The sequence below is a fragment of the Cryptotermes secundus genome, unplaced genomic scaffold (genome assembly GCF_002891405.2).
Source record: "Cryptotermes secundus unplaced genomic scaffold, Csec_1.0 scaffold1114, whole genome shotgun sequence".
NCBI classification, from domain to species: Eukaryota; Metazoa; Arthropoda; class Insecta; order Blattodea; family Kalotermitidae; genus Cryptotermes; species Cryptotermes secundus.
The window spans coordinates 36,234-63,714 of record NW_019737401.1 but is presented as its reverse complement, the minus strand read 5'-3'; the positions used below and the strand labels follow the sequence as shown (position 1 = coordinate 63,714).

The window sequence follows — 27,481 nt, the reverse complement described above, 5'->3', positions numbered from 1 at the left end:
CATATATGGTGTTCATTAATTTTGTCAGTGTTTTCAAACCACCTTCTCCCAGTAACTTGAGCACATCTCCAGGTACATCATCATCTCCTGTAGCCTTTCCCTTCCTCATTTCCTTGATAGCTTTTTCCACCTCACTTTGTAAAATATATGGTCCTTTCTCATCTGTATCTACTTCTTCTTCCGGTTCAACTTCTGAGATTTCTGGCCTCTTTTAATACATGACAAATTTGATGTTTAAATCAGTATGCAAGTATATGAGTAAAAATAACTTCTATCAATTGTTTATTCCTGAACAAGGTGAGAATTCATGTATCTGTTGTCCTATTACTGAGTAGCTCTACTAAAAAATCAGAAGCTCCCACAAAATATTCCCACAACACAGAAAGGCTCTTGATTCAATGCTGATGAACTCCAAAACATATAGTCTAATGGACCAACCAACTCCTCATTAGATGGTATTCTTAGGCAGTGGTAAGTATTCAGCCGACAAAGGAATTCCAGTTATTACTGTCCTCACGAGTTTCATCAGTGTTCATGAAAGCATGATACTGGAAATGTCTGTCAAATCCAGTCCATAACCTTATATCTCATTCCTCCCAGACCAATTTTAATACTCTTCTCACATATACACATTAGTGTTCCACGTACTCTGCCCTTCCAAGATTTTTTGACTAAAATGTCATGCACTCCCCACTTCTCTGTGTGCTATGCACATCCAATCTTGATTCAGACACCTTAACAATATTTGTTGAAAGTGCAAGATATGAAACTCCTCAGTATGTGATTGTCTTCGTTTCTTTGGAATGTTGCTTCTTGCAAATATAAACATATTCATTGGCCTGTTTTCAAGCACCCTACAGGTCTTCATCAAAGTGACATACCAAGATTCACATCAACACAAGCAGGTATGTTTATAAATTTTAGGAGTTTGTACAAGAAATTAGCAGTCTTCATAATTTAATGTGTTTTCGCATTCATGATATAATCTTGTCATTTTGAAGAACTTAAACTTTGCTAAGTTTTCAAAGGATTGATTATATAGTTTCACTTAGTATCTCATCCTAGTGGGATATCACTTTCAACTTCATATAAAATTTTTTCTCAGGAGCACGTGGTAGCACAGTTGATTGAGACAGTATGCTACAAAAACTGCAAGGTCATGGGTTTCATTCCTGATGAGGCCACTGGATTTTTCAATTGACCTAATCCTTCCAGCTGCACTACAGAGATGGAGATGACACAGCTTCTAACAGAAATGAGTACTAGGAACCTTCCTGGGGATAAAAAGAGGCCAGCATGTAAGCCTGACAATCTCACCGTCATCTGCAAGCCAACTGTCTAGAAAATATTGAAGCCTTGATGTCTCACAACCCTACGGGGCTCCACAGCCTGTTACAGGGATGGCTTTACCTTTTACTTTTTAACATTCTCTCAAGGTTAGGTCCACAAGCAGATGAAATTATTGGGGATCATCTGTGATCACATTTTTTGCATTCATTAGATACTGGAGAAAAAATTGGAGTACAATGAGACATCTGTTCAAGGACATCAAGAATGCCTGTGACTCAGAAGCACTGTACAATATTCTCATAGGGTTTTGGGGTACCCATAAAACTAGTTAGGTTGAATAAAATGTGTTTAAATGAAACCTACAGTAAAGTCCATATAGGTAAACATCTGTCTGATAAGCTTCCTATCCAAAATGGTCTAAACAAGATGTTTAATTGTTATTGCTTTTCAACTTTGCTTTAGAATATACCATTCGGACAGTAGGAAAACTATGTGGGACTGAAAATAAATGGTCACGTCAGCTAATGGTCTATGCTGATGATGTAAATATGCTGGGATGTAACATACGAGGGTCGTACTGAAAGTCATGAGCAACAATCTTTTGTAAAGTAACATGCTTTATTATTGACAAACCAAATACACCACCTCAATCTACAGACCTTTCTTTCTGTAAAATTCCGTTCCAGCCTTCCGAAGACACTGCCGCACTGCTTTCTGAATTGCCTCCCTTGTCTCAAAACGTTGTCCATGCAGCTGATCCTTCACAAATCTGAAAAGATGGTAGTTGGAGGGTGCCAGATCAGGGCTATAGGAGGGGTGTGGAAGAACTTCCCACCCCATCTTTGCAATTGCTTCCAATCTGAGGCAAGCGGTGTGGGGGCGAGTGTTGTCATGCAGGATGATGATCTTTCGTCCCAGACGTTTATTGCACAACGCACAACGGAGCTTGTGCAGCGTCTGGCCATAACAAGAAGCATCGATGGTTTGCCCAGGTTCCAGGAATTTGGCCAGAATAAATCCCTCTGCATCCCAGAAGACTGTGCCCATCACCTTCATAGCTGATGGCACTGTCATTGCCTTCTTTTTTGATGGAGAATGCAAATGGTGCCATTCCATACTCTGTTTTGTTTCAGGCTCGAAATGGTGAAACCAGCTTTCGTCACCTGTCACAATACAGAGCAAAAAATCACCGCCTTCATGTCGATATCTCTGCAGCAGTTCTGAGGTGATGGCTTTTCGCTGACCTTTGTGGTCTTTGGTCAATAACCGCGGGACCCAATGAGCACAAACTTTCCTATAGCCCAAGCTTTCAATCATCTCCTGTACTGCGCTGTGCCCTATTCCAAGATTTCGGGCTACTGTGTCCACAGACACATGCCTGTCATCTTCAATGATCTCATCCACTCTTTCCTTGTTGCGTTCAGTTGAGGCTGTTCGAGGACAACCGCTCCGAGGCTCATCTTTGATGCTGGTGTTTCCGTCTTTAAAATTTTTCACCCATCTTCAAACACTGCTTGTACCCATGCACACACTTCCATAAGCATGTTGAAGTCTCTGGTGAATTTCTGCAGCAGGGCCATTTTAATAGGAGTGATACTGGTCACGTGATGCAAGCTATTGATGTCACAAGAAACTCAAGGTTAACACAACAGCTGGTTCCACCTACCACCGTACTCTTTTGTCTTCTGTTCACAGGTTGCATGCAAAAAAAATTGCTCATGACTTTTGGTATGACCTCTGTATGTACCATAAGAAACACAGGAACTGTAGCTTATGCTAGTAAGGAAGTCAGTTTAGAAGTAAACGCACAGAAAACTAAGCATATGTTGCTGTCTCTTCGCCAGAATGCAGGGCAAAATCATGCCATAAAGATGGCTAACAGAGCCTTTGAAAATGTGGCACAGCTAAAATATTTGGGAACAACAGTAACAAATCAAATTTTGATTCAGGAGGAAATCAAGGGATTAAATTTTGGTAATGCTTACTCTACCAATCAGTCCAGACAGAACCTTTTGCCTTCTCATCTGCTGTCTAAAAATGTAAATATTAGAACATACAAAACTATGATTTTGCCTGTGGTTCTGTATGGGTGTGAAACTTGGTCACTGACATTTAGTTAGGAACACAGACTGAGGGTGTCTGACAACAGGGTGCTGAGATTACTTGGACTAAAGAGGAATGAAGTAACAGGAGGTTGGAGAAAACTGCAGAATAGGGAGCTTCATAACTTGTATACTTCACAAAGTATAATTAGAATTATCAAGTCAAGGATGGTGAGATGGGCAGAGCATGTAGCACAGTTGGGGAGAAGAGGAATGCATATAGGATATTTATGGGAAAGTCAGATGAAAAAAGACCACTACGAAGACCAAGATGTAGATGAATTGATAATATTAAAATGGATCTTAAGGGAGATGTGATGGGGTGGTATGGACTGGATTGACCTTGCTTAGGATAGGGACCAGTGGAAAGCTCTTGTGTACATGGTAATGAACCTCCAGGTTCCATAAGATATCGCAAAATTCTTGTGTGGGTGCAATGACTGGTGGCTTCTCAAGGAGGGTTCAGCTCCAAGGACATAGTTATACTTCATTAGAATTCTGTTCTATAATCTGTTGAGTCATGGGTAACAGTTTTTCCCTGCAATTATTTCTAGATTATCATCCTAACTGCAGCTTGTGTGTTCTGCTTTATGCAATATTTATGTTTTCAAGAAATAAATTTACATCATCAGCACTGACCTGTAGCTAATGTGTTCCATTCAGTTGCAGTCCTTCCTGATTCTCATGTCATTCCAAATGGTAGTTGGCCTTGCTCAACACATTTCAATTAACCTAAGTAATTTCCATGGTATTCCAAATTAAATTAGAATATTGCATAATCTCTCTCCTCACTATGTTGTTTCTCTTGCAAAGTCTGTATATACCTGATGTACTGTATACACATATAGTCCCACTAGTCTCTAATACCTTATGACAACAGCAACAGTTAACAACACGTCAGAATTCATAATCATAATATCCAATAATGTCTGTTATGTATGGTGTCAGGGGCATGCAGTAGCGTAGTTATTTGGGGCACTATGCTACAAGCCAGATGGTCATGGGTTCAAGTCCCAATGAGGTGGATTTTTTGAATTTACCTAATCCTTCCAGCTGTATTATGGCTCTGGGGTTGACTCTGCCTCAAACAGAAATGAGTACCAGGAATCTCCCTGGGTGTAAAGGGTGGCTGGCACATACAGCTGAAAACCTTACTGCCATCTGTGAGCTGACTGTCTATCTAGAGCAAATGTGGGAGCCTTGACATCTCACAATCCTACGGTCCTTCATGGCCTGCTAAAGGAACAGCTTTACCTTTTTCATGGAGTTAGGCCTACAAAATGGATGTTGGGTAAAATTTTGCATTAAGCTTTTACAGTGTGAGTCCTACAACTAACTGCATTAGTATATCACTAATTTGATAAACAGCTACAATAATAAAGTACTTCCACTGCTCAGTTCTTCCAGGCTCCAAATAGTAGATGGAATTTAAGGTTCTCACAATGGTGGTTATGAGGAATTCTATCTTCTGAGATACAGTGTGATAAAAGCCAAGTAACATTTCTGAAGACACACGCACTATGCAGCATTATATTCCAGACAATCTATGAAAGGTGTAAGTCAGTGGATCTCACATTTAATATCATATTCTCTCTGTATGAATCAATTCTACCACAATTTGAACAGTATTTGGCAATTTACACCCAACTAATTACAATTTCAACTGTACCAAATTAGTATGAAGTACGGAACATACAACAGTCTACCCAATTTCACTGATCCCACATACATTTAACGTCTGACTAAGGTAATTCTTTTTTCACCTACTGAGATTGTGGGAATTTGCAAGCAGATTACCTTTCCCATCCTTTACCAAACTGATTCCAAGTTGGTAAACCTTCATGAATTATACCGAAAAATAAATTTATAATATTGATGTTACAGCTGTTTATTTCAGGCTCATTATAAAAACAACAGAAGTCATAAGTTTTGCAGGAAGCCCAAATCACCTCAAGCACTGTAGTGAGCAGAACACTTTCAACCAGATGAATATACAGAAGGCAAGAGAATCTGATGAAGAAAGTCTGTGCAACAAGAAACTGGACCCTCCAGGGGTATCAAAGTGGGAAATGACAAGTGGAACAAACATCAATTTCCTGATCATATGACTGGCAAAAGACACAACATGGCACTCCCCACATGAAGACTCAACTATACAGTGTTTTTATGATACACAGGGTGATTCACAAAGTTTTACCCCCACTTAGGGAGGGCATACCTGAGGTAATTTGGAACAAAAAATTTTAATATACTAATGGTATCCAACTCATAATTAAAGAGATACAGTTAATTTGAAAACTGGCAAAAAATCTTTTTTTCTTTGAATTTCAGTCAAAACAAATTAGAAATACAATACAAACACTTTTTAAATCATGAATGTTTTCGGAAAGAAGCATTCTAAAACCATTTTTTTTTCAATTTTTTAATTTTGCATTGTGCAACATTTTTCATCGATTTTATGTTACAAAATTACATTATTTTCAGCATCCCATTCTGTAAACATACCAATGGTTGCATATCACACCCTTCTATCAATCTGTTTCCTTTAAACTGTAGTGCTTTAGAAGACGACTGGATTTACATAAGATTTTCAAAAATGTCTTCCTGCACGTCAACACAATGCATCGCATGTGTATGAGCCGCGCTTGTAGCATTTCGTAGTTCCACACATTTGTTCCTTATTGTCATCGCCGCATCCAGAATACGTTCAATCAACATTTCACGTGTTTGTACCTTTACCTGGTACACATTGTCCTTCATCCAGCCCCAAATGCAATAATCTAATGGCGTTAGATCTGGGGACCTGGGAGGCCAGGTGTTATGGCCTCCGTGACCAATCCACCGCTGTGGGAAATGCCGATCCAAGTGAGCTGCTACTGCGTGGGAGAAGAGAGGAGGCGCCCCATCATGCTGAAAGTACATCCGGTGTCTTGTTGCCAGAGGAACATCTTCAAGTAACTGTGGTAATCCTTCTTCTAAGAAGTGAAGGTAAATCTTGTCAGTTAAGTGGCCAGGAAAATGAATGGCCCGATTAGCTGATCATACAGATTGCTGTCACTGCTGCGTCCAGAATACGTTCAAGCAACGCTTCACGTGTTTGTACCTTTACCTGGTACACAATGTCCTTCATCCAGCCCCAAATGCAATAAAATGAATGGCCCGATTAGCTGATCATACAGAACACCACACCAGACATTGACACTGAATCGGTGTTGAAAATTCAATTCTATCGTGGCACGGGGATTATTGTCTGCCCAAACATGTAAGTTGTGACTGTTGTTGACCCCGTCATGTGTAAATTGTGCCTCATTACAGAACATTATCAAGTGGTACAACTGCCGACGAAGAGCACAGTCTCCTGGGTGTAGGTGTTGTACTTGCTGTAAATGATAAGGATGCAGCCCGTTCTCATGAAGAGTCCTCCACACCATGGACTGAGAAACAATGAACCGTCAAGCTAGATGTCTTGTACTGGCACGTGGACTGCGGTCTACAGCATTGAGAATGTTTTCTTCTTCGCACAATACACGTTGAGGATTTCGTTCGTATTGTATACCGATGCTGGGGAGAGAACCAGTTGATCTTAATGTGTTGAATGTACTGCTAATGGATTTAGGATTCGGAATCCTGCGATTAGGATAATGCTGATGATATTCGGCAGCAGTGGCTCTCAAATTTCCATCACATACACCCAAAACAAACACCATATCGGCATATTCCTCAGTGGAAAATGTGTACGGCATCTTTACTTCACAAAGTCACCAACACAATGTCCTGTTTACTACTGGATTGCTCTGCCTTATCTGCTGACACAGCTGACAGGAACACATGGTCGCCCAGGTGGGAAGCATAGCGCTGCATTCACAATGATGCATTTCGAAAATCTATTTTTACTCTGTAACTATTGAAAATCGACCACAAGTTTATAAGGAAATTTTGCAGGAAATAACCCCAGGAATATGTACCATAAGCCGGGGTAAAAATTCGTGAATCACCCTGTTTGCTGCTTAATCTGTTTGAGGAGACAAACTGAAACTAACATCAACCCTTGGGCTTTCTTGGGGATGATGTTCTCTGGTACCCAATACCACTGAACCTGAAATGTTTATTTTTGGCAACATTTATTCAAACAGAACAAGACATATGTAATGGTCTGAAAGACTACTGGTCAATATGTGAATAGCTCATTACTCCTTTTTATCACAAAACAATGACATGTGACAGGTTCCTACAGATTCTTAGATATTTCCAGTTTTCAAATGAGGGCAAATACTGATGATAATTATGACCCAAAACATGACTACAGAAACAAATGTGTTTTTTCAAATTCTTTAAAGATACATACTTAAATTTTTACACCCCTTCTGACCATCTTGACTGTGGATAAGCTGCAAGAAACATGAACGTTTTAGAATAAAATTTGTAAATTATGCACCAAGTTTGGCTACATAACATATAGTTAAGGAAAGATATAACACTTAGAATATGGTATGTACATTTGGACATTAATCTGATAATTTTTATTAACAAATGACAGCACAGCAATGCTGGTAAGTCACATTGAAACTTGCAGCTAAAACAGTGACTTGTTAAAAATAATAGTGTTGTGTTTGAAGGTAATTTTTTTATTATTATACAACAGGGATACATCAATACAGAGGTGAAGGAAAACTTTCTTTGACCTCAACAAACATATACACAAGGAAGCTTATAGGAAGCCAACAATTAAATATCACCTTTTATAATTACAGAACACTGTAACTGAACTGTGTGAGCTTTTTTAAAAAAAATAAAAAACTGACATTGAACATGGATGATCAAGAGTTTTCTGTAATAGTAGCCTTCAAAAGCTGAAGAAACAAGTTAATACTTTACTGCTAGTTAAACTGTTTTTGTTAATCCAGAAAGATGCTGTCAGTAGACCTTCACTCTCAGCTGTGTAGACTGATGTTCTGATCTGGCTTTCCCCTCTCACACTGTCAATTAAGCTTATCAATGAAGCACCTCTTTCAATATATCATAGACTCCAAAGGTTACCAGATGACAACTGATACAGTCTGCACCAAGATTTTATCACCTCTGCTTAGTGGGTGAACACGAATCAGGTAGAGTAGAGAGAAAGTGGTTACTGCTGCTTGGTTCCACCAATCACAGAAAGTACAATTACATTCCTAAAGTAATTTTTGTTATGATACATACACAGAGATGTGCTGAAAATGTATTTTCTACTCTTAGGATCATAATAGTTTTTGATTCCATATTACAAAATCCTTTATGACAGTCAATATTTATATGGTCGTTAATGGCTTCTAGAATACGAGGGGGTACCCAAAAGAAACCAAACTTATTTTTTTTAAACTTATTTATTCAAATTTTAAGCACAAACCTTCAATCCCCTTCAAAGTACTCTCCACTTACACTAATATACTTGTCTAGTCTTTTATTCCATTTTTCAAAACATTGTCTAAATTCATCTTTTGAGATGCTTGACAGCACCTCAGTCATTTTTTCCTTTCATGTCTCTTTTCATTCGACGAAAGAAAAAAAAGTCGCATGGGGCAAGGTCGGGTGAGTATGGAGGGTCAGGAACAGGGGTCATACCACTTTTGGTCAAGAATTATCGTACAAACAGGGCTGTGTGGGCAGGGGCATTGTCATGATGGAAAAACCAGTCACCCGACTGCCACAAATCTGGCCGCTGAGCTCCAAGTCACTCTCGACAGCTCCACAATTTCTTCAATGGTCCGTCGTCGATCTTCCTTGATGATTTCACGAATTTTTTCAACATTTTCATGTGTTCGGGCCGTGGAAGGACGACCAGAACGAGGTTTGTCATCAATTGACATTTCACCATTTTTGAAAAGGGAAAACCACTCAAACACTTGAGTTTTCCCCATAGCATCGTCCTTGTACGCCGTTTTTAACATTTCAAGAGTTTCTGTTCCACTTTTCCCAGGCAAAAAGAAGACATTTCACTGCCGCACGCTGTTCACGAAAATCAGCCATTGCAAAAACGACGATCACACAAAACAGTTGTCACTGTAAACTCTGCCGAAACTAGTCCTTACCTTCTGAAGCAATGGTAGTCGGCTTATCGACTCAGGAATGTTAGCTCTATGCGCTCATAGCAGCAAAACGCGGTACTACAAAAGCTCTGCCCACATAAAAATTAGTTCGGTTTCTTTTGGGTACCCCATCGTACAAAGGTCAGTACAAAATCCCTCCATGCTGAGTCTTTCAATCAAGTTCACACAAACAAAACCTCTTTCCTTCAGACCTTATAAAATCCCCTCTACTTGACACTGTTCTAAACCAAGTTAGATCCAGTTCACATCAGTATAATCTTGTCGCTTCGGATCTCTTTTAATTTTGTCATATTATCTCTGCCTTGGTGTTCCAAGTGGCTTGCTTTCTGCAGTATTATCACATCACTGATGCACCTCTTGGTACTTCTCCAAGATATTGATTTCAAATACTTCTCCCTAATGACTGTTCCTAGTTGCAGGAGTACCATGCTTGACCTGACTTGTAGAACTACTTACTATTTTTACTGACTGCTGAAGTATTTCGGTTATTTATTGATGTTTCAACTGCATATGCTATATATCATGACACAAGCTAATACTGAAGAATACCGTCTTCTGGGATGTGGAACTGTGTAGATCTTGTGTGAACCAACGTTACGGAGGAACATATCGCCTCCATCTTCAGGGTAAAAAAATCCGCAAGCAAGAAACCAGCACGTGCAGGTGGCTGCAGACTGAACCACCAGTCAAAAACATCCAACTATAAAAGAACAGGAAGTGAAGGAGAGTGGGCCTCAGGGAAATGAATAGAGAGGAGAGGAGAAGGGTCTGTGGAGATGTACCAGCAGGTAGCAAGCCCGAACCAGATTAGCCTTGGGGCTAAGCTGCCGAGGATGCACTGACCTGCGTAGCTTTGTAGATCTGGTGTCATGTTCCAGAGGTTCCTTTAGGGAGCAGACGAGAGGCTTTCATGACTTGTTCAGACAAAGACCCACTTCTCTGTTAATATTGTTGGGATGGAGCTCAAGCTCAATGGCCTCCCTAATGATGCGACCCATCTATTGGGTCTTAGTAGCGAGGATGGAAGTACTGTGAAACTGAATGCAGTGTTTCAGGTCGACGTTGTGTGCGGACACGGCTGACTTGTCTGGATGTTCAAGATGGATGTGCCACTGATGCTCCTTCAGCCTGATGTCCATGGAATGGCCTTTCTGCCAATGTAGACCTTGTTGCACTCACAGGGGATTCTGTATACACCCAGCGACCTTAGTCCCGGGCTATCTTTGACCGGCCAGAAGAATCTACTTTCTTAGGAGGCAGGCTCGTTCTTATATAGCTGGGTGTTTTAGACTGGTGGTTCAGACTGCAGCCACCTGCTCATGGATTTCTCTACCCTGAAGATGGAGGTGATATGTTCCTCCGAAACGTTGGTTCACACAAAAGTTACATGGCATCACGTCCTAAAAGAATGTATTCTACATAACCACTGCCATGCAGACCTCAAATCTTACGAAGATAATACTGATGTCCCATAAGCCGAGAACTATTAACAAAAACATCTCCAAAGTGAGATAACACCACAAACAATTCATGTCATTATCTTGAGCTGGCAATTTTTTTGGATGTTTGCATCAGCATAAATGGTGTATATATTGAGCTTATTTTGTAACAACTGTGTCAAAACTCCAGTAGGGCCAATAATTCCAGACTTACTCAAATCAGGTACCTCCATAATATAAATCAGGTGTAAATATTGTTAATCTGCTCTCTTGTTAACATATTATGGACATATACATACAACATAAATATCTGTCACCAATGCAAAATCCAACATGTACGTGGTGTGATCAAAAAGTATTGAGCCTTCTTTTTTCCCGCGTAAACCAATGAACCGCAGGAGGCTCCCTTCGGTGGAGATGTGGAGGGGATATTCATGCGCAGTCGTGAATTTTTTTCTGCCTGCAGAAAGCGTCAGTCGCTGGCAGTCGGCCTATGAGTGAGGACATGTAGTGAGCGCTCGTCGGATTCCAGTAAGGTGTAAAATGACGGAACAACATGAGCAGTGATATTGCATCAAATTTTGCCAAAAGCTTGGCGATACCCAACTGGAAACTATTCGCAAGATTCAACAGGCTTTCGGGGACGATGCCATGAGCAACTCACGGATGAAGGAGTGGTACAACCGTTTCAAAGATGGCTGCACATCAGTGGACAGTGAACCGCGTTCAGGCAGACCCTCAACAAGCCAAAATGAGAATGTCATTGAACAAGTGCGGACTTTGGTAATGGAGGACCATTGTCCGAGAACTTGCGAACGAGATAGGGGTAAGCATTGTACCGGTACATTCAATTTTGACCGAGGATTTGGGCATGAGGAGTGTCCGCGGAATTCGTACCGAAACTGCGCATCTGATCCAGACTTTCGTCGCCAAACAAAACATCCCTGTGGTTTGTCAGGCTCCCTACTCCCCCGACATGGCTCCGTGTGACTTTTGGCTATTTCCCAAGCTGAAAATTCCGCTGAAAGGAACCCGATTTGAGTCAAGAGAAGACATCATGCAGAATGCGATGGCCCGGCTGATCACCATTCCAAAAGATGCATTCCAGAAGTGTTTCCAACAATGGCGGAAGCGCTGGGAGAAGTGTGTGCATTACCAAGGAGACTACGTTGAAGGGGATTAGGGTTTTGTACCTCCAAATCAATAAATGCACTTCTGCCGACCAAAGGTTCGATACTTTTTGAACATACTACGTATGTGAAAATACAACAGCATTATCTTTGGTCAGAGTCCAGCATTCTGTTCTGTCATAATACTGAAATTAACTGGACTGGCATACAGTCATACTCAGCCTGGGGTATGGCACTGTTAACATGCTGCAATGCAGTAGAGATGTCTGTACCCAACCAACAGCAGTGCCTAAACATTTAGCACTCACACAGACCTTTTAATTGCTCTAATTATAGGTACACCTGTCATGTGTGTTAACTTGAGGGGAGATATCACCTCATTTATTTCATTATGTTGAAGTGACAAGTGAGTGCGTAGGAATTTGACATGCCTACTAAATGAATGGTACATGATTCCAGATTATATTTAAGCCTGGATAAAGGATGTTCATTTAACATTTATATATACACATGTAACACGGTGTGAATTAATTTCTTAAATACCTAAGAGATTATCACCTTCTTAAAAAGAACTCTACACTTGGAGTTATGTATGAATGAATTATTCTGGAAACTTATGTGCATGGGATTTTAGATTCAGAAAAGTACCTACTGCTACTGCCCATTCACAACAAAGAGCCAAGCCAGCCAGAAAAATTTGGGTAAAAACACTGTAATATCACATGACACCGAAACAGACTCTTGGCCCTCCTTTTTCTCCCTAACGTCCCCCCGCCACAACCACTACCACCAAAATGAACCAGGAACACAGACCACCTAGCAAAGTTATACAATATACTATATATCATTAAATACTGTTAAACAGGAGTTACAAAAATGAGGGGGGGGGGTCAGGTAAAACTCCATCAAATGAGTCTCTTTTCAAACTGGATTTGTTCTATTTCCCCTTCATTCATACTGTCAGTGAAGCCATCACAAATCAGAAATGGTATCAACCAAAGAAACTTACTCATGGGCCATTACCAAGACATTAAAGTTGGTACTTAACCTTCATAAACCACAGAAACAGACAGTTCATTTCTAAAGTAAGATCACCATCATTATGATCATAAATACTGAATAGTAATTATTTCAGACATATAAGAAAGAAAATAAGTAGAATCTAGTCAAATAAAATTAATCTTTATTGTATGAATCCTGTTGTTTATTTATTTGGAGCTTGTTGTGTTGATGGCCATACAATAATACCATAAATAAAATAAAATTATTATGAATTATAATTGGATCAACAAGAGACAGGCTAAGAGGATACAAAGAGAGAAACGAATGAAAACTGATAAATTACTACCCGATTTTGAAACAAGTAAACGTTCGTTTGACAGGAAAAGAAGATGAGATTACAAAAAATGGCAGTGGAACAAAAGCCAAAAGGAGAAAACATATCAGAACATGGCTGGACCAAGTGAGTATAAAGGCACACCCCAGAGAGCAACAGTCTCTCTTCTAAGCTGGACCAAGAGAGCATAAAGGCACACCCCAGACAGCAACAGTCTCTCTTCTAACTCACAATTTCATGCATCTATGCAGGTAGGCTGAAAAGTAATGCACACATGCTTGTACAGCACGAACAAAATGACCTTCAGAAGCATGCAAGGTGGCATGTGGAAGTAACATTCCCCCTCAATATGCATGCCCAGGTTTGAGGTCGTTGCGTTCATCCAGTGTATTTTGAGAAGCGGAAGTATGGAGACGTGTTCTTGTGCTATGTCAACGCGAGTTAAACAGCGTGCTGTTATCGAATTTTTAACTGCTGAAAAAGTGACTCCTACTGAGATTCATCGTCGTTTAAAGGCTGTTTATGGTGACAATGCTGTTGATAGGTCTACTGTAAACTGATGGGTAATAAAATTTCGTGGTTGCGAGCCTGAAAAGCCATAATTGTTGATGAAACACACAGCGGACGTCCGATCACTGCCACAGACGATAATCATTGCAAACTCTTCGACGATTTGATTAAAAATGACCAGCGAATCACTCAAAAGCGTATCGCAAACCATATTGGAATATCCAAGGAACGTGTTGGCTTCATTACTGAACAATTGGGATACCATAAAATCTGTGCATGATGGGTACCACGCTGTCTCACAGACGAGAACAAACAGCGTTGATTGGAATGCTGCGAGCAACTTTTGCAGCGCTACCGTGACGAAGGAGACGACTTTCTTTTGAATACTGTGATGGGGGACGAGTCATGGGTCCATCTTTACGATCCGGAAGAGAAAAGACAGAGCGCTGAATATCGACATCCGTCTTCTCCTCAGGTGAAAAGTTCAAAACACAACCATCCGCCAAAAAACTTCTTTTGACTGTGTTTTGGGATGCTCACCGAGTTTATGTGACTGATTTTCTGGAACGAGGGGCAACGGTAAATTCTTCTCAGTACATACAGACTCTAAAACACCTCCGGCATCGAGTTTGTCGTGTTAGAGGTAGCCTGGCGCCAATAATCTTGCAACATGACAATGCTCGTCCACACACCTCGAGCGCAACTTAAGAGGCTCTGCGAAACCTGAAGTTTGAACCGATTCAACACCCTCCTTATTCCCCCGATCTTGCGCCTTGCGATTTTTATTTTTTCCTCTACTCAAGAGAGACCTCAAGGGTAATCATTACACCTCAGATGATGAGGTGAAGGCAGCTGTCAAGTCCTGGATTCGAGAAAAGTCGGAAGAATTTTTCAGTGACGGAATGAAAAAACTTGTTACACGTTGGGAGAAATGTGTTAGCCTTAACAGTGACTATGTTGAAAAATAAATATATGCTTTTGAAACTTAAGAATTGTACTTTAATGTACTTTTTGCCCGATCTTGCTATTTGTTTTTGTTCGCACTCTACAAGCATGTGTGCATTACTTTTCAGCCTACCCACGTAGCATATTGTTATTACTGATTATAGGGCAGTAACAAGTATAAAATTCAAATGACCTCTAAGGGCATAACATTCATACCAACATAAAAAATGTCAACTAGATCAAAAGTTTATGGTGGGGATACAAATACTTATTTTCTTATGAAAATAAAGACAGCTAAAAACAGAACACATCAAATATTAAACAATCGTGTGTACAAATACACCTTTAAAGCAAGAAAAAAAAAAACAGCGTGAAACTGGTAGCAAGCAGAGAGCTGCTACCTGTTTAACACTGGTTTCTTGCTTGGTTTAGTCTTTGACCCTGAAACTGGAGGCAACACGTTCCTCCAAAACAATGGCTGACTCTCAACAGAGTACATGGTGTTATATCCCAGACGAGAGAACTCTCCAAGGTTCACAATTTCCCCTTCGCCACATCTAAAATTGCTGTGGAGTCCCAGTTTACAGGAAGGTGGGAATCAATTTCCTCAGAAGTAATGACAATCAGTGTATTACGCTGATCAGATGCCTCCTCCTAATTTTAGAGATGTGACTGCATGAAGTTTTACATTCACACACTCAGTTTCCTAAGCACTGGATTTACAGAAGCAAACAGTTCCACAGTTACTTCAGAGAGCCATTTGTAATCTTGTATTTCTACACGTCGTCTTATGTCACCCAAACATGCTTTTAAAGAAGAAGCTTATTGTACTTGTTGCCTAAGTGAAAATATCAATTTTTACATTAATGAGGTGAGTGTAACTATACTATTATTATTATTATTATATTACTGAGGTCTACATTGAAGTAACACTTCTCCTCGTTCCAGTACCATTATGACAAAAAGGGAGGTTAGCTATGGTTCACAGTCATAATACTGATATCAGCAGCATCCAGTGATGACGCACTCTCACACTTGAAAGTGCAACTTCATGCAAACAATGACAGAAAGTATGAAACGTTTATTCAGTACTGACATTAAATGAAAATATTTTACCACATAACCTCAATGTACAGTTTTTACAAATGACATACATAAAAAGCTTTGCACCAATATCACACTGCATGCAATTCCTTTACGTTGTAATTTCCAGATTTCTTCTAGGGCCATCTCACAATTTTGTTCTAAGGCTTATGAAGGCAGATGTGAGGATTAGGATGTAACCTGGAGGATGACTGGATAAGAAAATGACATGGTTTGTTTCAAGGTTTTGACTCAGTAGAAAGCAGTGAAGAAATATATGACACTGAATCCTTAAAATATGTCAGATGCAATATGCACTTAAAACAGGCCATCTCTGTTGTTGTGTCCTCTAGTCTTCAGTCTACAACTTCTTCCAAAACAAAGCTGGAACTAATCATGCCATTATGGGATACACATGCTCTATGAACACCACACAACTAAAGCTAAGTTGCTAGTACCATCATTTGCCAATACGGTTCAGCAGTGTTGTCCACATCAACAATGTAAACGTCCGGTACTTGGTGCCAAGGGAACTCAGCCATTGTGCCAGCAGAAGAGCTATAACTACTAGCAGAAAGAAACACAAACTAAATAAAGAACATGGTGGAACTTCCAGGACATCTCACAGTTCAGATAAAAAGATAACAGCGTTGTACTATCACCTGAGATGCATACTTCAGTATTGAGGAAGAAAAACAAATTCAGTATACATACAGGCAGGGCATGTAGCATGCATGGGGGAAAATAATAAATAAAAGGATTTTGGTGGGAAGGCCAGAAGGAAAGAGACCACTAGGAAGACTTTGATGAAAGTGGATAATATTAAAATGGATCTCAAGCAATAGGATAGGGTGGTATGGACTGGACAGGGACCAGTGGCGGGCTCTTGTGAACAGGGTAATAAACCTTCGGGTTCCATAAAATGTTGGGAAATTCTTGAGTGGCTGAGAAACTGGTGGCTTTTCAAGAAGGGTTCAGCTCCATCATGATGGAAAATGTTCTGATATAGTCTTTCATTTGAATTTTTTAGCCTGTATTTGTTCAGAGCAGTATGGAAGAGCATTAATATCATATTGTAACGTGTTTGGCTACTGAAGATGCAGTTCGGATTGTTAATTGGTTTATTTAACGTTACAATATCTTCAGAATACTGTAAGGCCAAATAATTTTACTTTTTCAAATTATTCTAGTATTAAAACTAATACCCTACCCCACTTTAGACTACAATGTTTACAACTTTTGTAATTCACAAGGAAACTGAAGTGTATGGTGGCACCATGATCATGCATGTTGTGCCAGTACGAATACTGGAAAACTAGTCAAAATTTGCACACCTACCACTGCATGGTATGTTTTGGTCTTGAGGTTGAAGCCAAGTGTGGTATTATCAGCAAACANGGAATGTCGAGTGACAGCACCACATTAATAGGGTCTGAATAACAATGCGATTTTTTTTAATTTCGTAGGTCATGCCAGTGGAGAACACATCATGTTTTTTTGTACTTCTCCATTATCAGAAATATCAACCTGCAACATGGAAGTTATCCAGTTATTTGAAGAACCTAAGTCAGCAGTGTGGTGAAAATTAGAAACAGACATATATCCTGTCTACAGTCTTAAGAGTATTACTATTACACCACACAGACCTGGGGGAGGGGGGGGTCAATGAATTAAGTTCCATTGCACTGCTCCTCAGCGATGTTTATGTCCCAAAGATAACTGTATAAACAGTTCAATTAATACAAACTTCCACATCAAAATCATATGAATATATTTTGTGCGATTAAATTAAGAACTTCCACTACTGCTTCTGACTCAACTTGCTGACAGCTTTAATTTCTGCAATTTAAATTATGTATGGCCAAAGAATGGAGGTACATAAAGGCACGCAGTTCCATACTGCAATGAAATGTCCTGGAATGTACTGCCACAAGGTATCTACAAACAATATAAAGAAACATCTTCTTTCCAAATCTACTAAAATTAAGGAATTATGGTGAAGACAGTAAAGATTGCTCTGGGTGTCCAGACAATGCAATTTTTTCCATATACCATACGCGAAAAAATAAATGCTTTTGTTTGAGGGTTCATTAATGATACACTCAAATTTCTTCAGCTCTAAAGGCAACTGTCCAGGACTACACCATTATAAGAACTATACAGTATAATACTGACACACACAAATCAGGAAATTTACTATGAGCACAGGAATAACATGTTTTAGTCTGGATGGATGAAAGCCAGTGCATTGTATGTATACATGTCACTTGGGGGTTCCGAACATACTACTTTGAGTTACTGATACCTCTGACAATAATAAAGTTACAAAAACAATTTTAAGACCAAAATTCTAAACAACAGAGGTTGGTTTAAAATGTTCCTCAAATCCAGATTATGGTTCTAGTAACAAGTTTCACAGCTACAAAGCTTTAAATAGCAACTTCTGACTTGCTATGAATTTCTTGTCTGTGCAAATTACAAGGAGTTTGTGTGGAGAGAATTTAAAAAGTTTATTTCAACAAAAGCTCCACTTCATCCTAACAATTTAAAATCTTTTTTCCTATTAAAAATTAAGCAAATCTGATCTATCTCAAGATTGCCCCTGGCATAGTAAAGTAAACTCAATTCTCCCTGTGCTTATGTACCCACATTTTAAATCTCAGCATTACACAGACATGAGTGGTCAGCTTCACACTCTGGCTGTTTAAGTTTCAGGTAACAAAGACATCCCAAATGCACTGAACACAAGGCTTAGTAAAACCCCGAGCTGGTCTGAATGTGATCACAAAGAGAAAAGCCTCTACCACTGCTAGGGAGTGAACTCCAGGTATCCAGTTGAAAAGTAACAACTTCAATAAATGCAACCATACATGTTAATGTCTACGTTATAATATCAAAAGATGGTGTGTCCAAGTTGTCTAATGGTCTCCCACTTTGAAAAGCATCATCCAAAGTCAGATCTTCAATTTCTGTTTTCTCATGTGGGGATGCACTGTAGTCATGTTCCCCCTATAAGACTGCAAAGTAAAGCTGTCCCTGTGTTTAACTAAGCACCACACTATGAAGACATATGAGGACACTGAGGTGCAGTTCCTAGCATTAACCTTGGCAATAGATGGAGGTGAGTGATCAGGTTCATCCCTCAGCTCCTTTACTCTAGGGATAAAGCCCCAGGTACTCATTATACAGGAGGCTGGGTGGACCCCAGAGCCAGTATTCATGCTGTGGAGAAGAAAAAGATCTCCTGCTCCAGCTGGGAATTGAACCCTGATTCCAACACCATCCAGCCCGTCACTATACTGGCTGAGCTAAACCTCAAAATGATTGCACTGGAATAATAAAACTTCTTATTTACTATGGCAATTTTATCTGGTAAAAGAAGATAAAAAGGTAAAGCTGTCCCTGTAACAGGCCATGAAGGCCCATAGGGGTGTGAGGTTGAAGCTTCCACATTTTCTAGAGAATAGTCTCACAGATGGAGGTGAGGTAGTCAGCCTTATGCTCCAGCTGCCCTTTACTCCCACACAGATTCCTGGTACTCATTTCTGTCAGAGGATGAGTCGACCGCAGGGCCATAGTGTGGGTGGAAGGATTAGGTCAACTGAAAAATTCAATGACCTCATTGGGATTCGATTCCATGACCTTCCAGATTGTAGCATAGTACCTCAACCAACTACGCTACTGCATGCCCCAAATTTTATGAACAGATATGCTAATTTAAACTATATTTTGGCAGTGACAGTTGCATCAATTGCTCCCTTCTACTGGAGATGTTTCTTTGTCCTGTTTGGATTTGGACACCCCTCCAGTGAAGCTCTGACTCATCAAACACTCAAGATAGATATCAGGGAACAAATCTCAAAGTTTGGCTGTGACTGGACCACTTTCTTTCTGCAGGCAATATATTTTATTCAACAGAAATACACTATACTCCCGTATTTGGTAACATCCAATTCTATTCACATCTGAAGTTCATAAAAAATAGAGAACTCTAAAACATTCCTCATAAATATACTTCCAATGTGCATACTTTCTGGACACCCTAGAAAAAAATAAGCAAATAAAAGGTTCAGATATACCAAGCAACAGGCCCAACCAGTTTCCAACCATGGCTAACAGAAACTCATGAACTTGTAACAGCATACACTACAGATCTTCCTTCCTGAACTATTTTTAACTCTGGCACGACACCTTAACTAAAATAAGTTCCACATGCATAACTAGGGATAATTAGAGAAAGTTACAGTCTGCATATGAATTTACTCACTCTGTTCTTGGCTGCCCTCACAGCTGGGCAACCATTGCCATCAACACCAATATAGAAGGCAGGACGTGCTCTGCGGAGGCCCTGGTAGCCATGCTCCAATTCAGTATAGGACATGGCAACAATGCAGGAACACAGAATGATGTACCAAGCACCAACATCACAGCCACCTCACTGTCCTCTCACACACAAAGCTATAAAGAAATCCTGAAAATCACAGTAAGATCCTCCCATGTCATTCTATTTAACTCTGGTAATACATTTACAACATAAATTTCCTTTTTGTAACTGAACTCTGTTTCCAAAAAAAAAATCCAAGTCTCTCAGCATGTTAGCCTAGTCAAATTTAATTTAATTTAATTTGCTTTGCATTATATTTATCATGGGATTCATAAACTGAAATCAAATACATTCTGCAACATATCTGGCAATAAAATCTCATGAGTACACACAGGCTTGATATCCGAGTTCATGGGGGTTCAAACTCAAACTCCGTGATTTTAGTCGGCAAGCGAACTACTGCTGAGCAACCACCGCTTGTTGAAGTTAGTGCCAACTTTTGCAGATAGAGGGTGTTGCATGGTCAGCACAATGAATCCCCACAGCCATTAATTTTGGTTTTCTAGACTGGAGACGCTGTTTCCTTCAAACAGCTCCTCAATTATAAGCATGAGGCTGAGTGGACCCTGTTCCACACCCACTACTTCTCAGAAAAAAAATCTGGTAGCACCAGGAATCAAACCCGGACCTCTGACCACTAGACCACAGAGGCTGTTCAAGCAAGGTGAAATACAAGTAGGGCAACATTTGCAGTGTACTGTGGGAGGAATGGAGAGAGAATGGAGCACTAAGGCCCTGCTATCTCATTTACAGGACTCAACTATATCCACCTTTAATTCTGCTGATAACTGCCAGGTCTAGAAACCTGGACAGTACTAAAGATGTACGAGTAGGATAGCAGCAGTAGTTATGAAGTCTTAACTTCTGTGATAGGACGTGGTGTTCTCTGCTGAAAGCCAACCAACATTTTGGAGGAACATGACACCTCCATCTTCAGAGTTGAAGAATAAGCCAAGCAAGAAATCAGCATGAAACAGGTATGCAACAAGTAAGCAGGTAGCAAGCATATCTGCTTGACACGAGTTTCTTGCTTGGCTTGTTTTCTGACCCTGAAGATGAAGGCAACATTTTCCTTCAAATTTTCAGTTGAATTTCAATGAATTACATGGTCTTATGTCTCAGAAGGTAGAACTCCTCAGTACTAAAGACATTCACATAGCACTGCATTTTAAAGTTCTTCCCCAGTTTCCTGTGCTTTCTACCAACTATTCAGGATGGCATAACAGTTCAAAATGTGCCTTAACCTTTATGTATTATGTTATCTTTACTAAGGCCGCACCACAGCTCAACCACTTAGTCGCTGGCTTCCCACCACGGCGGCCTGGGTTCAAACCCGGGTCTGGTCAAGTGGGATTTGTGGTGGACAAAGTGGGGCTGGAGTAGGTTTTCTTCGAGTACTTTGGTTTCCCTTGCCAATCTTCATTCCAGCAAATTCTCCATCATCATAATCACCCAGGGCAGGTACAATAGGCCAATCAGAGTGGACCTGACTACACCCCCCATTAAGCGAATTAAAAAAAAAAGTATCTTTACCAACTCTAATATAACACAACAGAAATATGCTTTTCAAATACAATTACACAATCATATCACATATACAAATTATACTGCCAATAGTTCCTTGCCAATCGTACAGCATGTTTAGAAATACTTAAAATTCAAAGTAATTATTATTCATATAAATTCTACACACTTAGTTCACTCTCTACATATGATGTGATCATTTTTGAGTTTACAAAAATTGTGCAGTAGGTGAAATGTTGAATGCTCTTCCTGTCCAGTTGGCCCAGGGATATTCAGACTGCCAGCATAATCAACAAACCCACAGCCCAAAATATTACAATTAAAATTTATCCATATTACAACAGATGAAGGAAGTATTCTGTTGTTCTTAGCAGAATGATCATGCCTAGCATAAATTTCACTGTCAGTCAGGGTAGAGAAAAATAAAATATGGAGTGGTCACTTTAAAGAAATCAGATTAACTGGTGGTATGGGGAATATAAATGAGCATTTCCAACATGTTACAATCTGGGTAGGGTTTATCTGTAATTATTTCAGCAGCAGGTTATCAATTATGATAGTATTCCATATTTCCAGTCAAATTCAATGGGAAGAACTTCCAACACTTCCTGCAGAGCTACTCAGTGGTTTGCACAGGAAGTGCAAAGTTGAGCACACTGTAGAAGAATATACAAATAATTCATGTTCCATAATATATATGACAGAATGAAATTTGCAAATGAATCTGTCTTCATTTTTAATAACATCAGCTCATCAACAACATATAAAGCATGACTCAAAATAAGGGGGGATAAAAAATGCCCTAAAACACATAATAACCAAAATAAATAAATTTCACAGAATGAAACAAAACTCATTCGCTTTTTTTCCATACGTAAATCCACGAATTGATACTTAACACGCTCTAACAGAATCGCATGAACGGAGACTCATGAAAAATATTAAACGTCTATAAATCTACACAATGCAACAAAGCGTTACCACGTACGAATAATCTCAGCTTTCCTCCTGATGTCTGAAACTTATATACTTTTAAGTGAAGAATTCGAATATGGTAATAATAGATTATTCATAACAATAAAATACATCCTCATCGGGCGCCGACATTTTACGTTTCCCTAACAAACCGAACAATCTTATACTACAACAACTACATCGGTGCGCAGTAACCACAATGCCACTCATTACCTCATTACACTCGATCCGCTCGATGCTGGGAAACATGCAGAACATCCATCTCTACTCAGCAGCGTGAACTAAAGTCTGGGAATGACTGGAATCGATCATTAGCTGATAAGCAGGGTTAACATTTTGTTAAAGGATCCGTGTCAGGGTTCGGCAGGGGTTTCGTACCCACTGAAAATACATTCGATTATTGTTTAAACACGCAAATCCTTCGATTATTTTAACAAGCTGATTTATCGAATTATTTGTTTTTGTGTGTGACTGCAAGTGAAAAGGAGTCAAGCGGAATATTACAGAGGTAGGTAGTATGTCTAAGATCAATGAATATCTCTCGATATTAGTACAATGAAGCAATTTCAAGGAATGGTTGAGCGTAAGTTACGTGGCTGTAGAGGAAATTACTTAATACATAGCTACAGTCGGTTTCAGTAGTTATTCACATGTGGATGTGCACGTGACATTCTAACCATTTTATTACTTTACCATTTATATTGGAATAATTCCGTGAACAACTTAAGAAGTGTGCCGCCCATCATAAATTACAATTTATATTATGGACGCTAGCAGGATTTGTAAATTAATAGTTAGGGACAACATAACAATACGTTGAGTGCATTTATATGATACCATACATTTATATTACGTCGGCACAGGAACTAAATATAATTCCTTACACATGCCATATTGTTACGTTATCCAAGCCAATTTTTGAAAAATGTTACTGTACAGAATGTTACTTCGCGCATGCGCCTAGGAGAATGATATGAGAATACATAGTTATTCGTGTCAACTCAGATATACCGAGTCGATTGGCTAGACTTGAATTCAGAAGGTGCTTGGTTCTAATGTCGGCAAGGACTCTGTCCCCACTTAAGATTTACGTGGTTTCCGTGGTACCACCAGGCAAGTTGTGGGATAGTACATGAATTGGCCATGGCGACTGTTAAATCCTTTCCAGTTAAAGTAGCAGCATCATCTCTTGCTGGTTCCTGCATCTGTATGTACTGCTAATTAAAAGAAGGTTCGTATTGTCACGTGTTGGGTGTATGTCACGCGACAAATAACTTCACTAAAATTAGAAATACCCCCTACCCCTTTTTCCCCACTAATGCAGTGGTATATAGTCTGCATACTGGTAACATAAAATAAACCACAGCAAGCTCAGACATTGTTGTAGAAAGCTACAGTTCAGGTATATAGTTGAATTTTATTTGATTGGTGATGATTGGCCCTGTGCCAAAGAGTAACTCATGGCCACGGTTCCATATATCAGACTCCTGTAAAATATTGTGCATTTTGATTTTCTGCTTTCAGATAAAACAGGACTAGGTTGCTTGTAGTTATGGTGGTTGGTAGTAAAGGAAATGGGTTGGCTTCAGCAGAGTGAGTATTAGTTGTAGAAACTGTTTAGTGTTTGTGTTGATGTATTATTTCAGCCTGCAGTCAACTAAATAAAACATTTTTGTGTTCTGTGTCAGGGATCACACAAAATCTAAGAAAGCTCAAAAGAAAGAGGCAAAAGATGCTGCTAAAACTGCCAGGAAGGAAGAAAGAAAGGCACTGAATGTATGTTTTATATTTTACTCTGAATTTTAATAGTGATATATTTTAGAAATAAATTCTGTATTACAGCTTTAATCCAGAATTAAGCATGATGCAGATTTGATGTAACAAAGTAATGGGAAGAAATGTGCTCAAATGTAATGTAACTATAAAGTGAGTGATTACTTTCCTCTTTTGTTATAAATTTTTATTGATTTTTAATCACTGCTGTCAGATTCTATTATTTATTGTCGTATTTCTTTACTTTCTCTGTTTGTTGTATCTTTACAACATGTCAGTGAATTGCTTGAAATACTATCACGTGTTAGTGACCAAACACAGGATATTCTTAATAACTGGATTTATGGAACTTGTAGCTACAAATGATTATAACAATCCAACTAATTATGCATGCTATAAATTGTTACAACTACAGCACACACAAACTCTTCTGTTTGTTATTTTGCCATCACTAGTCATTGCTAGGTAGTGGCTGCTAACAATGGAGGTTCATCATGGCCAACCATGAATTACTACTGCCGACTTTCAACTCACGACTACAAACTGCTGTTATTCTGCCATCACTAGTCATTGCTAGGTAGTGGCTGCTAACAAAGGAGGTTCGTCATGGCCAGCCATGAATTACTACTGCCCACTTTCAACTCACGACTACAAACTGCTGACTCTGACCTTGGCATGGACCACACAGAAAGCACTGCATCCCCTATTGTTATGTCAGTATATGTTATCTAGCAATGACTGCTCCAGTTCACTTCACTGTTTGGCTTTCAGCCATCATTGCAATATAATCGTTGACTGGATTATAATATTTACTGATGTGTGTAATGAAGTTGTATTTTTATTTTTCTAATTAACCCATATTTAGTGACAGGTTAGGTTCGATTGTGTTATTTTCAGTTGCCTTCTTTAAATTCAAGTTATGTAATATTTGTGTTGGGTGTAGTAAGAATTGTGCAACAATTTTTCCAGTGGGTAATTTTATATGAGGGCTTGTGTGTACTTCATTACTATAATATAAAGTTGTTGCACCAGAAACCAATATAACAATGGAGCAGGAACATAATTTCTGTTCACACAGGCCAGTCAGCAGCATGATACTGGAAGTGATGATGATTACTCTGTAGGGAAGTATGGACAAATTCCTATGATACAGAGTGCAGAAATCATCAGGCGAGAGTTTTTTCATGTTAAACAGCTGGAACCAGATTTTGCAAACACAACAGTATGGGTGCGTGGTCGACTTCACACCAGTAGAGCTAAAGGTGCGCTTCACTTTTTGGTTGGGTAACATGCTCTACCTGATTTCTGTATTGTTAATTATGCCTTAATAACTTTGTAAAGTCACTGATTGTGAACTGGTTTGCTGTCATTGAATTCTTGGCAGTTATGTTAATTTCTTCTTCTTCTTCTTCTTCTTTTTTTTTTAACATTAAGATGGCTTATAAGTCAGTACGGCCTTTTATCCACACCACGCAACAGACAGATAACTGAAGCCATGAAACATTAGACTTGTGGTCAGAGGATGTCCCTACAGTTTTTTTTTCATTGTTTTCCTCAATACTTTGAGGAAAATGTCAGTATGTCATATACTTTTCCTTGCTCTTCTTTTTTCACTTCATCACAAATATTTACCATATCATCTGATTCTGTAGTAAAATAACTCATACAGTTTATAAAAGGTTATGTCATGCATCAACCAACCTTCAGATGGATAAAGATTATCCTCTTACAGTTAAAGCATTTGGTTTGTGGTTGGGTCACACAAAGCATAGAACTTTATGCCGACTTTCATGTTGATGTTGCATTGAGAAGGTACAGAGATGAATTTTTGTTCTAATGTTCTTGATTGTTGTTGTGATATGTTACAGTAAGCCTTTAGAGGAACATTATACCGAACAAAATTACCATGTCATGAAATTTGGTACTTGTGAGTGTATATACTGTCACGTGTATGAGTGACTATAGATGGGGTTTGGGTTGGTAATCGGATTTATTTACTACTAACAGAATGCAACTATAAATAACTAAACAGTCTCACTGAGTTACACTCTCCAAAGATCACTGTAGCCACAGCACACACAGTCTTCTCAGTCTTCCCTAGCCATTGTTTGGTAGTGGCTTCCAATGGCAGGTGTTCCTCTTCCTCTGGGTTCTCGAACTGCCTCTGGCCTCAGCTACAAGCTTTAAATGGCAACAGCTCACAGTGGCTGAACTGCAGCAGTCAGCTTACTCACTCCACTAACTGACTCTCATTAACTGCCCTGCTCGTAACATTTTGCCATGGACCGCAGAGAACACATTGTTCCTTTATTGTTGTTTCCAATTGTTGCTGCACACACATGCTTGTTTGAAAAGCCATTACTCAATAACAGCTGCTGTGTAGCTGCTTCTTTTGATATCATTGCCTAGCAATGAATCCATTTGCCACAATACAGTGAAATGCTTCATATTTTTGCTGGTGTTTTAGTACTATAAATAGGAACGTTTGTATGCTTGTATGTGGAAGATATATTATTTGTCGTATAATATTGTGGCATGTAGACCTGTTGCTAGGCAGCGACCACAGGATAGGTGACTGTGCAGCGCCCATTGGTAGGCAGCAGCCCACAAACAACAAAGGAATGGTGTTTTCTATGTGGTCTGCTAAGCAACAGTTGAACAGCAGTAGAGGAACAATGTTTTCTGTGCAGTGTATGCTGAAATGATATAAGCAGGACATATCTCATATATTTTTTTATAAGACTGACTTGTCCAATTGTACGTAATGTAACAGTTATGGATGTTAAATAAATAAATAAATCAATCAATCAATCAGGACAGTTGGAGCAATGAGTTAGTTGTGGGGCAGTCGCCAGTTGGTAAGAACATTAGCACCGAAGCAGAGGACATTGTTGGGATCAGCCA

General features: G+C 39.4%; 2 protein-coding genes across 16 annotated transcripts in view; one reads left to right on the top strand and one right to left on the bottom strand.

The window, feature by feature from the left end:
• Window positions 1–23,095, bottom strand: part of LOC111870405 (inositol hexakisphosphate and diphosphoinositol-pentakisphosphate kinase) — a 112,280-nt gene extending 89,185 nt beyond the window's left edge. For 9 of the 13 annotated variants that reach the window (XM_023862661.2, XM_023862672.2, XM_023862668.2 and 6 more), the window contains exons 1-2: window positions 22,818–23,009; window positions 20,189–20,392 (exon numbers count right to left, since the gene is read on the bottom strand). In XM_023862661.2, coding sequence (XP_023718429.1) covers window positions 20,189–20,302 — 114 coding nt within the window. In that variant the 5' untranslated portion in view covers window positions 20,303–20,392; window positions 22,818–23,009. The other 4 variants (XM_023862662.2, XM_023862663.2, XM_023862670.2 and 1 more) reach the window with 4 other exon arrangements.
• Window positions 23,096–23,227: 132 nt separating this feature from the next.
• Window positions 23,228–27,481, top strand: part of LOC111870407 (aspartate--tRNA ligase, cytoplasmic) — a 35,501-nt gene continuing 31,247 nt past the window's right edge. Inside the window, exons 1-4 of one of the 3 annotated variants that reach the window (XM_023862678.2) lie at window positions 23,228–23,312; window positions 24,329–24,397; window positions 24,493–24,580; window positions 25,656–25,839. In XM_023862678.2, coding sequence (XP_023718446.1) covers window positions 24,357–24,397; window positions 24,493–24,580; window positions 25,656–25,839 — 313 coding nt within the window. In that variant the 5' untranslated portion in view covers window positions 23,228–23,312; window positions 24,329–24,356. Of the gene's footprint in view, window positions 23,313–23,455; window positions 24,036–24,105; window positions 24,207–24,328; window positions 24,398–24,492; window positions 24,581–25,655; window positions 25,840–27,481 lie in introns of those variants that run through there. The other 2 variants (XM_023862677.2, XM_023862679.2) reach the window with 2 other exon arrangements.